Source organism: Fukomys damarensis, unplaced genomic scaffold (assembly GCF_012274545.1).
Source record: "Fukomys damarensis isolate Sample0158 unplaced genomic scaffold, DMR_v1.0_HiC HiC_scaffold_18, whole genome shotgun sequence".
Classification (NCBI taxonomy): Eukaryota; Metazoa; Chordata; class Mammalia; order Rodentia; family Bathyergidae; genus Fukomys; species Fukomys damarensis.
Window position 1 is genome coordinate 43,958,220 of NW_022900930.1, and position 13,836 is coordinate 43,972,055.

The 13,836-nt window shown below is 44.4% G+C and overlaps 1 protein-coding gene and 1 long non-coding RNA gene across 4 annotated transcripts in view; one reads left to right on the top strand and one right to left on the bottom strand.

Moving 5' to 3' along the window:
- LOC104862135 overlaps positions 1–13,836 on the top strand; it is a 16,065-nt gene continuing 2,229 nt past the window's right edge. Inside the window, exons 1-2 of one of the 2 annotated variants that reach the window (XR_780207.3) lie at positions 1–75; positions 4,010–4,132. This is a non-coding gene — a long non-coding RNA (uncharacterized LOC104862135). Of the gene's footprint in view, positions 76–3,414; positions 3,492–4,009; positions 4,133–13,836 lie in introns of those variants that run through there. The other variant, XR_004517885.1, reaches the window with a different exon arrangement.
- Entpd4 (ectonucleoside triphosphate diphosphohydrolase 4) overlaps positions 11,319–13,836 on the bottom strand; it is a 17,612-nt gene continuing 15,094 nt past the window's right edge. For both annotated transcript variants that reach the window (XM_010623883.3, XM_010623874.3), the window contains exon 12: positions 11,319–13,636. In XM_010623883.3, the coding sequence (XP_010622185.1) occupies positions 13,408–13,636 (229 nt within the window). In that variant the 3' untranslated portion in view covers positions 11,319–13,407. The remainder of the gene's footprint in view (positions 13,637–13,836) is intronic.

Consider the following 13,836-nt stretch of genomic DNA (forward strand, 5'->3'; position numbering starts at 1 on the left):
CCCGGCCGTGCGCCTCGCCCCTCTCTTTGTGACCTGCATCAGACTGAGCTGAGAACACTGGGCAGACTGTGAGACGTGAGTAAAGGAGAAAAAGGGTTAGTTGACATTATCAGTGATTCCCAGATTAGGAAGAATGGGGACAATGGCAATTTAAAATCATAGAATTGAAGCTCTTCATACGGTCTACGAGATAAAATAAAAGGAGAGCCAATCAGCCAGCCAAGCAAGCAAATAAACATTGGCCCATCTTTTGGGAGAGCCATTTGGAAATACATCAAGGAGCGGGAGTATTTGTCCCTTCCGGCCTGGAGGGTGCGGATCGTGGCTGCTCCCTCTTCCAGTGATCCTGTGCTGGCCAGGTATCTGTCCGGGTGTGTGATCTGCCTTTCGTATTATCACAAATCTGCAGCGTTCTAGCACACCCGCTTTTAGCGGGTGTGGACTCTCCAGGGCCGGCAAGGAAAAGGCAACTCCCTCTTCCTCCGAGGAGACTGAGCCCCTTAGTGGCCATCGCCTCGCACAGCAAGGCGCGCTTGCTCTTTGCGACCGATTTATAAAACCAATTTTAGAGACACAAGTGGAAATTTTAGAGAAATCTGGCCCCAGCATAGCGTTGACAGACGCAAAAATAGGACCCCAGAAAGCTGTCTCCCCTAGCGTGGGCCATTGGAGGGTTTGGCAGCGGTACTGATACCAGACCCCGACCAGAGCATCCCAAATCTGCGGGAAGTAAATAAGGAAATAGGAATAAAATGATATGAATAGAAATCTTCAAATTTTAAAAATAGGAAAAAAATCATTTCCTTTGAACAAACTACTTATACATACAACAGTATAATTAAATTTCAAAAATATGCTGAGCCAAAAAAACCCAAAAAACCAAAAACAAAAAAAACCGAAGAAAAGGAAAGAAACAGGCAGTCACACAAAGCATACGGTGTGATTCTAGACCACGGTGACGAAACCCATCTGAGTGACAGCCCAATGCAATGTGGACTGGCTTCGGAAAGAGCTTGAAGGAAACTTCTGAAGAGATGGAAATGGTCTTTTGTTTTTGTGTTTTGAAACGAGGTCTTACTATGTGTTCAAGCTGGCTTTGAACTTCACTATGCATCCCAGGCTGGCCTCGAACTTATGGCAAGCCTTCTGCCCCAGCCTCCAAAGTGCTGGGATTATAGTGTATTCTTAATCAGGGTGGTGTTTACACTGGTACACACATTGTCCAAAACTCATGAAACTGGACACATAAAATGGGCAATTATGTTTTATGTAAATTATTGCATAAAAAATTGATTTAAAATTTAGTCATTTGGATCTCCTCCCAGACCCTCTTTTAAAATATTAAGTTTGGCAAAGAGCAACAAAGCATCATGTACTGTTAGGAGCACAGCTGAGAACCACACTGCTTGGGGTTGAATCTTAGAAGAAAGCAAGCCGTTTAACCTCTCCGGGCCTCAGTTTCCTCACCTGTCAAGTGGAGAACCTCATAGGTTTCCTCCTGTAAGGCTGAAATGAGTTCATGCGCGTGAAATTCTCAGAGCCCAGCCTGGCCCATGACATGGGCCCCCTGGTTTTAAATGAATGTACCAGGATGTGACTTATCTGATTCACTTCAAATGGGCAACTTTTTCCTAGTTTTAATTCTATTTAAATAGAAATACATTTTTTAGTACTAGGGATTGAACCCAGCGGTGGTCTACGGCTGAGCTACACTATAGCCCTGTGGGTTTTTTTTTTAAATTTTCACTTCAAGACAAAATCTCCCTAAATTGCCCAGTTAAGTCTTGAACTGATTTTTCTCCTGCCTCAGCCTCCTGAGTAGCTAGGACTACAGGCATGCACCACCACATCCATGTTCAAAGCCATTTCAGATTTACAGAAAAACTGAGCAGAAAATACAGAGGGTTCTTTCCTACCACTTTCCACTTTGTTTCCTCTATTAGCAACATCAACTCAGTGCTGTATTTGTTACAGGTGATGAGCCAATATAGATACATTTTTTTATTAACTCGTCCACAGTTCACAGTTCACATCCTTTGGGTTGTACATTTACGGCTTTGGACAAATGGATAATGTATCCATCATTTCAATATTATAGTTTCCGCTGACTCCAAAATCTTCTGTGCTCCATCTCTTCCTCTGCCTGTGCATGTGAACATGTGTGTGCATGTGTGTGGGATGTTCAGCTTCTGCAAGAGGAGGATGGCCTTAGAAATGCACAACCCTTGCTGCAGTCCCCCAGGGGCTGACATTCTGATTTGAGACAGAAGATGACAAACATCTTAAATAATAAGAAAAAGCAGAGTGAGATTCAGGGCCAAGTGCTCAGCATTCTGAGTGCAGAGGGAGGCTGCAGAGACCCCAAGGGGCTGTGTGTATAGAGGGGCTTGGGAGGAGGGCAACAGCTCCATGGGGCAGGGAGAAGCAGCAATGTGTCCCTTGCTGGGCTCAAGTGGGTGACACGAGAGACACAGGGACCTCAAAAGCCAACTTCGTCCTCACTCAGGGAGGAGCTCCAGGCCGCTGGAGAACAGGAAGGGCAGTGTGGGTGGGACATGGCAGGCTCTGGTGACTCAGAAAAGGCACAGACCCGGAATGACAGGTTTGCCCCTCCCATGGAAAGTTTCCTGCTGAGAGAAGAGGGACATTTCCATGGAGAATGGTCACTTAGAGGGGGGAAAAAAGTAAAAAAAAAAAAAAAAAGAACGAAAGAAAAAGAGGCTGGTTTACGCCTCATTCCTAGACACCGGGCTTCTGCCAGCTCTGACCACCTTGTCTCCCAGGGAGGGGCTGCTGGACAAAAATGAGCGCTTTTCTGCGGAGTGATGCGCTGGCGTTTGGCAGAGCTGATGCCCCAGGCCTCGGGCCAGCGCCTCACTGCTCTCCCAGAAGGCACCTGAGGCCCTGCCCAGGTGTCTTGGGTTGGCTGAGGACATGGCTGGATTCCTCACAATCCAGCCACTGGTATTTAGGAGGCTCCTGTGGCCCAGGCCGGCCCGCACTGCAGAGGAGAGGGGGAGCTGCAGACTCTGCCCCATCCAGGCTTCTCCTCTTGCTCCTGGGGATGAGGCCCAGATGAGCCCTCAGTGGGCAGAGTTTGCTTTAAGTCACCATTTGGCCAGCCAGACCGGGAGACCGGAGGCTCAGGGGACATCACTCCCCTCCATTCGTCACCTAAACAGCACGTGTACGTGTACACACACACACACACACACACACACGGGCCTCCCATGACCCTGGGGGCCTTCTTCTGTATATAGCACCTAAACAGTTACCCTCATCTCCCTCACACAGATTCTCCCAATCCTGTCTTCCCCAGCAAAGGAATCTGTATCTTGTTTTGAGACAACATCTTGCTGTGTATTCCAGGCTGGTCCTGAACTATGTACCCAGGCTGTCCTCCAACTCATGATCCTCCTGCCTCAGCCTCCGGAGTGCTGGGATAATAAGCATGTGCCATCAACCTGGTGGAATCTGCCTCTTATAGTCAGGTGCACTTTGAGATGTGGGGAGTGGTACAAGGTCCCCCAGCACCTGCCCTTCCTTCCCTCAACCTTGCCTTGGCTGCACTCTGGGTGACAGTGTCTCCAAGAAGCCTGGGTGTTCTGTGAGCTGTGGTTCTCCAAGTGTGGCAAGTTCTTGGAAGGGCCCACTGGGTCTACTGCCTTCAGTTGCTGAAAATCTTATTTACTGTTTTTCTTCTCTCTCTGAACTGGGGGTGACTGCGAGGCATGGCCAGGGACACTTCATCCAGACTGAATGTTGGGGCTGGGGACAGCTCTGGGACACCAGGCTTTCCCCTCTGGAAATGAGTGTTGAATTCAGTAAGAAGCCCCCTCGTAGCTTGAGAAATTATTCTGTTTTCTCTGAATGTTGGTTTTCCTTTTTGTAGATGAGGAATCACAGAGCTGTTATGAAAGTTTAAAAAAGAATGAGCCGGTGGCACAAGTCTAGCTACTCAAATTCAGGCTCATTTTCCTCATTCTGTCTTGCTCTTTAATTTCTACAGTTATAAACTGTATCAACTACAAGAAGGTAGCACAAGCAAAAATAGACAATGCAGTTGCATCAAATGAAAGGACTTCTGCACAGCAGAGGGAAAAGATCCACAAAATGAAGAGATAAGCCACAGGTTAGTGGGAAATATTTGCAAATCATGCATCCTATAAAGGGGTCATGTTAGTTCCTGTTTTGTTACTATAATAAAGTATAGGAGGCCGGGTAATTTGTATGATAAGAGGTTTATTTAGTTCATAGTTTTGGAATCTAAAAGTTCAAACAGTGCAGTGCCAGTTGTAATGAGGACTCCCTGGCTCTGTCTTCTCATGGTGCTGACGTCACATGGTGGATGCCATCACATGGTGGGTGACATCACAGTAGAGGGTGACATCACAGTACTGTGACACCACAGTGGCAAGAGCACGGGCAAGACAGGAAGCCAAGATGCAGGGGTGGTCAGGCTTGTGTTTGATAACACCATAATCACCAGAACTAATTCAGGTCCCATAAGAAGGACCTCAGCGCCTTCCAAATAAGTGACCAGTGGACTCCACCAGGCCCCGTGTTGTGGTGCCACCACCTCTGACCTCCGTCACACTGAGCACCAAGCTTCCGAGGAGCAGCCACATCCAAATCCTACTAGAACTAACATCCAAAACATAAGGGGCTCAAACTACGCAATGACAAGAAACCAAACAACCTGATTTAAAAAAGGGCAAAAGCTGGGGATTTAGCTCAGTGGTGCCACCGACTGCCTCGCAAGTGCAAGGGCCCGAGTTCGATCGCCGGTACTCACACCCCCCAGAAAAAAAGGGCAAAGACCCAAGTAGATATTTCTCAAGAGAAGACATGCAGATCACCAACAGACATATTTAGAAACCCTCAAAATCACTAATCATGAGGGAGGTACAAAGTCATAATGTTTCCCTCCTGCTAGGACGGGCGTTGTTAAAAAGACAGTATTAGTGTAAATTAAAATTAAGTTATATTCAGCAAAATACTCCTTAAAGAAAGTAGGAATACCAACTACAAAAGAAGATATTCTAAGATGTGCAGCCAAAAGGATTAATACTACTGATCCCACTTATATTGTAATACAAATATATCCAACTGGATCATAGCTTTTAGAAATGGATTAATGATATAAAACTTACCTTGCAACTTGCTCATCTATTTAAAAATATACCAGAGGCAGCTTTCTGCTATATTTTTGTAGTCAATACATTTAGAGCTTGTTCAGTCCTTCTAATCACTGCAATATTTTGCAGCATGGATGCTTCACAATTTATTCAACCGGAAGGGGAATAAACCGGAGGGGAGCATGCGCATTTTTGTTTCAGTGATGTACAGGAACTCTGTGCAGTGAAATATTTGAGTGTGTGTTAGGGTGATGCATTGTTGAGTTTGAATCCCAGCTTCACCCTCACTAGCTATGTGCTTTACCAAGTGGCCTGACTGAGGTTTTTAGTTTTTTATGTGACATAGGGAACAGTGGTGATTCCTGCCTTGTGGGAAATGCAATCATGCCTGTGGAGAGGGTGCGTTTCCGTCTTCTATGTGTCTGCCTACATCATGAAAGCTTGTAAAGGTCAGCCGTCCATCTTACAAAATGCACATTTGTTTCTGTTCCTTTAGGTGTCATTTCTAGGAGTAGGATGACCTAACCGAAACAATAGAAGTACTTTTAATTTTAATTAATACTATTGAATTATTTGCCCCCAAAACTGTAGCAATTCTTATTCCTACAAGCAAGCAGTAGATATACGTTTATGTGACCATTTTGCCTCATCTTTCCCCAAGCTGGATTGTACTAGTATACTGTTTGTCGATTTGATTTTTAATTCTCCCATCCTGTTGATATATTTGAATTTCCTACCCAAGTTTAATTATTTCAAGTTGAATCAGACATCCCAGAGCAGAGGCTGACTGAGTAAAAGCAAACCCTCCTCTGACCCACTGGTACCAAGACCACACTACTGGAATGATCAGAAAAATTCAGCATGCAACAGTGTGGTATCACACAATAACGTCATTTCAGAGACTTGGTTTATTTTGTAACAGTGTTTTGAGGGACTGGGGGTGTGGCCCAGTGGCAGCGCCCTTACCAACCATGCACGAAGCTTCAGTTTGATCCCTAGCACTGAGGAAAAAAAAGGTTTTTGGCTATTCTTCACCATTTGTTCCTCAATATAAACTTTAAAACCAACCTATTAAAAGCCTTTTAGAATTCTGATAGGAATTGTATTAAATCAGTCAATGAATATGGAGACAATTTCGTTTTTTTGAGACAGGGTCTCACTATGTAGCACAGGCTGGTCTTGAACTCATGGTGATTCTTCTCCCTCAGCCTCCCGAGTGTTGGGGTTACAGGTGTTCACCACCATACAGGCTCAACAATTATTTCCTTATAATTGATATATTAATCATCTCTACCTATAAAATAAATATATCCAAATATTTTCCCTTCTTGGCCGGCCCTCCTTGTTTCTCAATACAATTGCATAATTTTCTCCAAAAAGATCTTGCCCATTTGTGTTGCTTTCATTCTAAACACTTTATATGATTTATTACTATAACAATCAGCAATTTAAAGATTACATTTTTTTCATTCTGTTGCCAATGTATAAAAATTCAGCTGCTCTTTGGTATTCAGATATCTAGCAATCCTGCTAAACTTTCTTATCCATTCTGATAAATTAAGAGATTCTTTTAGGGTTTCTGTGGAGGCAACCATATTGTCTGTGGAAAACGATGGCTTGATTTTTTTTTCCAATTCTTATTATTTTGTTTTCTGAGATCCCATGCACAGCCTAATTGTTCAGTAAGATGGATGAGGAAAATGATCATAGTGGGAAGGCTAGTTTTGCTTCTAACTTGTTTCTAATTTTACAGAGAAGAACCACTGAGAATAATTCACTGAGAGAAATCAGACTTGTTAGAGACTTTTGCTAGATAGCCCTTAACAAGGTTGGGAGTTCCCTTCTATTCTTTATCAGTAGATTTTAATTACATTAGTATGTTAAATTTTATCACATGTCCTAAAACTACTAACCTTGGTCTTTCTTCTTGAACCTTAGCAAACTTATTTACACAGATTATTATTGCTTTTTTGAACCAGGGATCAAACTCAGGACATTGAGGTTGAGCTTGCAAGGTAGGCAGTGGCACCACTGAGCTAAATCCCGTCTTCAAATTTCTTAATTTTCCCTTTTCCTATTACCCTTTTATAGTTTTAGTATTAGGTTATACTGGTTTCATAGAATCACTTGGGGAATCTTACCTTTATTTTATATTATCTGGAAAAGTGTGAATTAAGATTAGAATTATCTGTTCTTTGAATATTTGGTAAAAATTCCTCATAAAACTATTTGTAAACAGTGTGATGATTTAAATAATTCACTCTTTCATGAATGTAGGACCATTCAATTTTCTTATTCTTACACGAAATGGTGTTGATAAATTGTAATCAGTTATATAGAATTTTATGTTATTTTCAAAGTGTCATGCATTCATAATTTTCTGAAGTTTTAAAATATCTGCTACGTATGTAGTTAATTTTTTTATTTCTAAAACTGCACCTTTTTTGAACAATCTGGCCTCAATTTGTCCATTTTATCAGTCTTTTCGAAGAATCAGCTTTAGGCTTTGTTGATCCTTGACTTCTGTGGTTACTCTCTGCTTCTTTCTTATTTTTTATTTATTATGCTGTCCCTTTTCTGCCTATTTTATCTTTTATGATTCTCTGACATACACATTTTAAGACCACAAATATTCTATAAGCAAAACGCTAGCTGCTTCCAGTAAGCTTTGGGACGTGGTTGTTTCATCACGACCAGAAACCAGAAGGGGCAAGGAAGGGTTCCACAGCTCTCACAGGAAGTGTCCTTCGACGCTTGGAACCTGGATTCCTGGCCTGCTGGGCAGATCGTGTAATCTCACCACGTCTCCTTCTCTACCTGCAAGTGGGGACAATCACAGCACCTCCTCAGGAGGATCAAGAGGTCAAGCGAAGCCTGAACAACCTGGTGACTCAGGAAGATCCCGTTTCACAATAAAGTGACTAGGGATGTAGCCCAGTGTAAAGGCTCTATATTCCACCTCCAGCACTGAAGAGAAAGAAAAGAAGAAAAGTAAAAAGGAAGAAAAAAGGAAAAGAATGAAAGCGCCATACTGGGAATTAGACAGGTCCTCCTCTGTCCTCAGGATCTTGCTCCAGACCCTCTTTTCCCCTTCTCATCAAACAGGGGCCAGCAGAATCCCAGTCCCCCAGCAAAGCAGCTCAATACCTACTGCATTTACCTGAGGACTGGTTAAGACAGGAAGAAAAACCCTTTCTCCTTCATTTAGTTGAGTTTCTGTTTAAACAAGAAAACACCTGTGTTTCGTGCCTGTCACTGCTGTGCTCTGTAAGGAGCTTTCAGACTTTTCCAGGAGCAGAAATCCTCCGGTAAGGCCTTGTTTTCTTGTTAAGTTCTCGTCCATGACTTAGGCCGCTGAGAGAAACATTCAAGTGGCCATGAAGTCTGGAGCCAGACGTAATCCACCTGCTACAGGATTGAGGGCAAAGGGCACAGGCCAGGTGTCCCCAGGGTTCTCTGCGACTTTAAGGGATGCATTAACTGAGCCACACGGGGGCAGGGGGACATGTTACAAACAAAAGAAAACAACACATCAGTAGGTGCACCGTGCTTTCCTTGAGAGAAGACTGAGCCCGACCCCCTTGTTCTGGGACAATGTGGGGCTTCGTTTAGACCCTTAAAGGTATCATGTTTCCAAATGGCCCGAGTCTTCCAGACTGCGCTGTGGGATTAGCAGGCGGCCCTTTGTCTTCTGGTGACCTTGCTAAAGGAAGACCTTCTACCTCTGACATCAAGTCCTCTGCTCCCAGGCTAGGGAGCACCACAACCCCTGAGCAAACCATTAGCATTTTTAAACCAAAACACAACAAACCCACAAGTGGCCGAAAGATCCACAGGGTGCATTCCACACGCAGGGAAAACCGAAGAAAGAGTAAAAACAAGATGAGAATCACGCCTTTCTGATCAGTCGGCATCATTAGCTTCTACATATACATTTTAATTTCCTTCTAACAGAATAAAAATCCAGACATCATCAGCCACCTTAGGTATTTTAAGGTGTTAAACCTCAGGCACAAAGTCCTATTTATATATTGTTGAAATGCCTCAAAAATGACCGGAGCAAGCTCCATTGTAGGAGGATTACCCTGGAGCACCCATCCTGCGGGGGGGCTCTCTGCCCTTCCCTCCCTCCTTCCAAACGCGCCTTGGGCCTTTATTTTTGTTGGTCCAACAGCTGCTCCGTTCCCTTTCCATCTGTCTCTACCTTCTATTTTCATGTGTGGCTTAGGCCCACTTCCCGCCTCCACAGAAACGTGTTTATGTTTTAGAAACAGCTGAAAGAGGCATAGCTTCTAATTTGATCTTTTCGGTCGTTAGAAGTGAGAGGAATAGCTCCTTGGACATAAACCAAAGGCTTTCAGGTTAGGTCTAAGTGCAAGATGACACAGTCAGCACTTGCGGTGACCACCTGTAACAGTGTCGCCTGGGAAGAAAATTGTCCTAGTTGAGAAGGAAAATTACATTTATTCGGGGCTAACTAGAACTGCAATCTGGGAAATCACAGATTAAAGAAGTCTTGAATACGTGCTTCGAGGTTTTACAAAATGGCAGCAGCTCTATAGCATCAGGCTGCCAAGGTGGGTTGGGAATTAGGTCACTGGTTAGTCAGAAATTCTGACTGGTCCTGTAAGAAAGAGACGGGGTGCGATCTCAGTGTCGCAGGGGAGGAATGCAGATCTGTAGCCACTCACAGTATTTCAGGAAACTGGTTTGGCCCAGTTTAAGTTCAGTGAGATCTGACTAGCAATGGCCTCCCAACTCCATTTTAAATCTGCCAAACCAATGCAGCGAGCGCCATTTCGCTTACCTGACACAGGTAAATGGGTGAAAGCTGGTTTTTCTTGTGTGAGCCCCTAACGCTGCGCTTCACTGTACACACATGCAGCACAATGACACAGATGCTCTGTACTCAGACTCAATTTATTTTTCTGAATTTAGACTCAAATTCAACTAATCATTCGCACAAGAAGATTCAAAGGACAGAACTCTGTGAATCACAAGGAAGCACTGAGTCTATGCGCCACTGCACAAACCTTAATTTTAGTCTCAACACCCTTGTGCAAGTGTGTAACACCAGGCTGCCAGATGTGGAAAGCGATCATTATTCTTACTTTGAATAAAAAGCATCAGTGAAACAAAAAACATGTACACACCCAGATGCTCCCTTAATTTTCTTAATCTGTACCTGCAAACTGTAATTTCAGTAACAGAACAAAGTTCTAGGCTGCTCACATTATTCACTGAAAGGAAAACTCAACATCATAAAAAACAAAACAATGAAATAAATAATTTACTAAAGGTAGTTTTGCTGCATTGCACATTACCGCACAGAATTCTAAAGCTGACTTTATTTTTAAAGCTTAGAAAATGCATCTGCCTTTCTAAGTTTCTTGCTAAGTATACATGCACCTTACAAAGAAAGCAACCTCATGTAGGCCCGAGTGTTAAATGTAAATATCGGCTCTTCAAGCGTGCACGGGTGGGGATGAGGCCCCGAGAAGCACGGTTGGCACCTGGCCCCTGAGCTGTAAAGCACTGCCTACAGCTAGCTTAGGGGAGGTGTGCAAAGGGCATGGGTGCAAATCCACATGTGTCGTTTACTGTGATGTCCCTGTCCCTATCCCTATACAGACTGTAATATATCGTGAGAATACCCCTTTAAAATGGAGAAGCACCGGGCACAGCTGTGGAACAAACAGAATGTATTTTTTTGACAAGCCTTTTATAAAGTTCCCAATCCAGTTTCTTCTGTTCTCTGCAATTCTACAGTGCTGCCTGCCTTCTTGGCTAGCCTTGGAATGACTTGGTTCTTCCCCTTTGCCATCTCACCCATCCCCACATCACTTAGAGGAAGCACTTGGCACACTTCTTCTCCATGGGGTACACAGTGCTGCGGGAAACTACCCAAGTCCTTCCTGGAATACAACTCGCTGTGGCTGCAGACAGCTCTGAACAAATGCTGAGCTCCCTGAATAGCATATTCTAAACAAACTGGGACATGCAGGTTTCCTGGTTTGGTAGAAAACTCATCTTGAAAGTAATCTAGAAGGAAGATAAGTGAAATTCTGGTGTGTAAATACTTTAAGATTGAAGTGTGGTCACTTTTCTTGCCCATGAATGGTAACTATGTTCCTGAATTAAGAGGATGCTGCTGCCTGACTCCTTCCTGGGGTCAGACTATTTTTTTTTTTTTGGGTGGGGGAGCGGTCCAGATTGTCAGTTTGGATCTAGGCTGCCCTCCAATAGCCATGTTAGTCCCCAGCTTAGCACTACTGGGAGGTAGCAGACCCTTTAAGGGGTGGAGTCTAGTGGGTGGTCTGCAGGTTACTGGTGCTTGCCTTTGAATTGATTGTGGGGCCTCAGCCCTTCTGTTTCTGTCTTTTGCACCAGGCATAAAGTGATGGGTTTTGCACTGCCATGACTGTTGCCTTATCACAGGCCCAAACAGTGGGATCAAATGACCATGACTGAAACCTCTTAAAATGGGAGCCAAAACGAACCCTTTATATTGATTATCTCAGGCTCTTGTTATAGTAATGGAAAGCTGACTCACACAGTCAGCAAACTTTCTAAAAAAGGCCATTTAGTAAATAGTTTAGGCTTTACAGGCCACATCCAGTCTCTGTTATGCAAATGTTCTTCAACCTTTTTTTAAACAATCCTTTCAAAATTGAAAAATGTTCTTATTTCAAAGGCCTTTCAGATTTGTAGCAGCTTGCCAAGCCCTGCTTCAGGAGGCTGTCAGAGGAACACAGGTGCTTACCAAGCACAGGGGGCTTGGGCCTTGGAACCCTAGTCTGGGGATTTCTCCCAGAGATTGGGGAGGGTTCTCAGCAGTGGTGCTTAGGGCAGGCTGAAGGCAGAGCTCCTCTGGGATTGCTTCCACTCTGTCTCCAAAACTGCAGAGCTGGACTAACACTTTTCTAAGTTAATAGGGCTTCTGAATCTAAATTCTTTAATAAGTGATACTTAATAAGCAGCTAATGATTCTTAAAACTCACACTTGCTACCAACTACATAAACTAACCTGTCTTGGTGTTAGGAAATGTTTGCGTATGTGTACACACATGCACACACTCCAAAAAACAAAAAACCGCGTGTGAGAATTCCCCAAATTCCCAAACTAAATACGTAAAAGTCTTACGTATGTCAATTCAGTTGTCCTTTTTTAGATTTTTGCTTAAAATGTTAAATTTGTTTCCCCCAAACGTAAATTATTTCTTGTATGAAATTCAGACTCTTTCCTGGCACTGCCAGGACAGCTGTAGGAACAACAGGGATAATCAGAGCCGGCCAAGCAATGCAGGGGCTCCCAAACGACACTGCGGAGATGACTCCTAATGAAGGGGACCGGGGACGCCAACCTGAAGCTGGAGGAAAATGGAGCAGTTAGGCAGCAGAGGTGCATCCTAAGAAATATCAAGGCGCCTGGAAGGGACACTGGCCTTATTCTCACATAGCTAAAACCAATGAAGCTTCATGAATTTTCCAATTCTTTTAAAAGTGAAGTGTTCTAAGGCTGCTGAAAAAAAAAGGATAAAGAAAGTAATGACATGTGGCTGGGAAAAGATAACAGCACTGGGGCGTGGGTGCCACGGAGCGTGTGTGTCTGCAGGAATCAGTCCCGCAGCCCTGCATCCTGGGCCTCCCCATCCCTCACACACACTAAGCTCTTGTCAGTAGTTCACATCTTGCATGTTCCTTCGCTATGAGCTTTAAAACTGCCTGGTGCCTATGTTTATCTACGTCAGATATGAGTGATTTGCAATTTTTAAATCTGTAAAGAGCACATTCGGTGACAGACCTAACAACACATAAAAACGAAACATCGCCCTCTTTAGGTGGAGCTTTCAGGACAGACGAGATAGAGGACCCTAACTGGCTTTCTGGTTCTAGAGGACACTGCTCTCCAGTCCCATCTTCACCGAGAGAAAGCATCTTTCCCATTTCCTCCAATATCAAAGTGCATCTGCTGACAACATGCCTTAAAGAAAACCCAAAATCTTACTAATTTTGGCAGGTATCCTATTCATTTGGATATGCGGCAAAACTCGAGTGAGCTTCCCTTTTCTCTACTCCTCAGTTTAAAGCTGTATAAAACATGGCTAAATGCAGTGCTTCCAGACAGCAGGGCTTACCAACCAATGATTTCATTTTAAAGAACAAAAAAAAGGGAAAGGAAAAACAAAACCACCATGGATACAGAGGAGGAACCCTGAGGCAAAAATGGCTTTTCCTGAAGACAGTCTTCCGGGAGCAGGACGCCTCCTCACAGGGCGCCAGCACCCTTCTGCGAGGGCAGGCCTTCCTCCATCCAGAGCGCAGCTGCAGAGCCGCCCCACAGCGGGCGCCGGTGAATGCGCCGCAGCCGCAGCAGGTAGAGGAGGATGGAGAGCAGGACCACCAGGAAGCAGCCGGAGAACAGGTAGTGGTTGTACACAAAGGAGACACCCCGCCAGTGAGAGTGACTGGCCCGGAACGCCTCCTGCTGGATGTCTCTGCCGCACAGAGACAAAAAACAGGATGGTAAGAGGGCTGCGGGGGAAGAAACTACTCAGGAACCAGGGAGCAGGACCTGCCGTGAGCCCAGCTCTGCAGAAGGGCTGACAGTGTGCTCACTGAGTCTCAGTTTGCTACTTCCGGAGTGGAGCAGAGTATGACCCAAGGTGGGGTGCTCTTAGATCTTAGTGAGTTAACG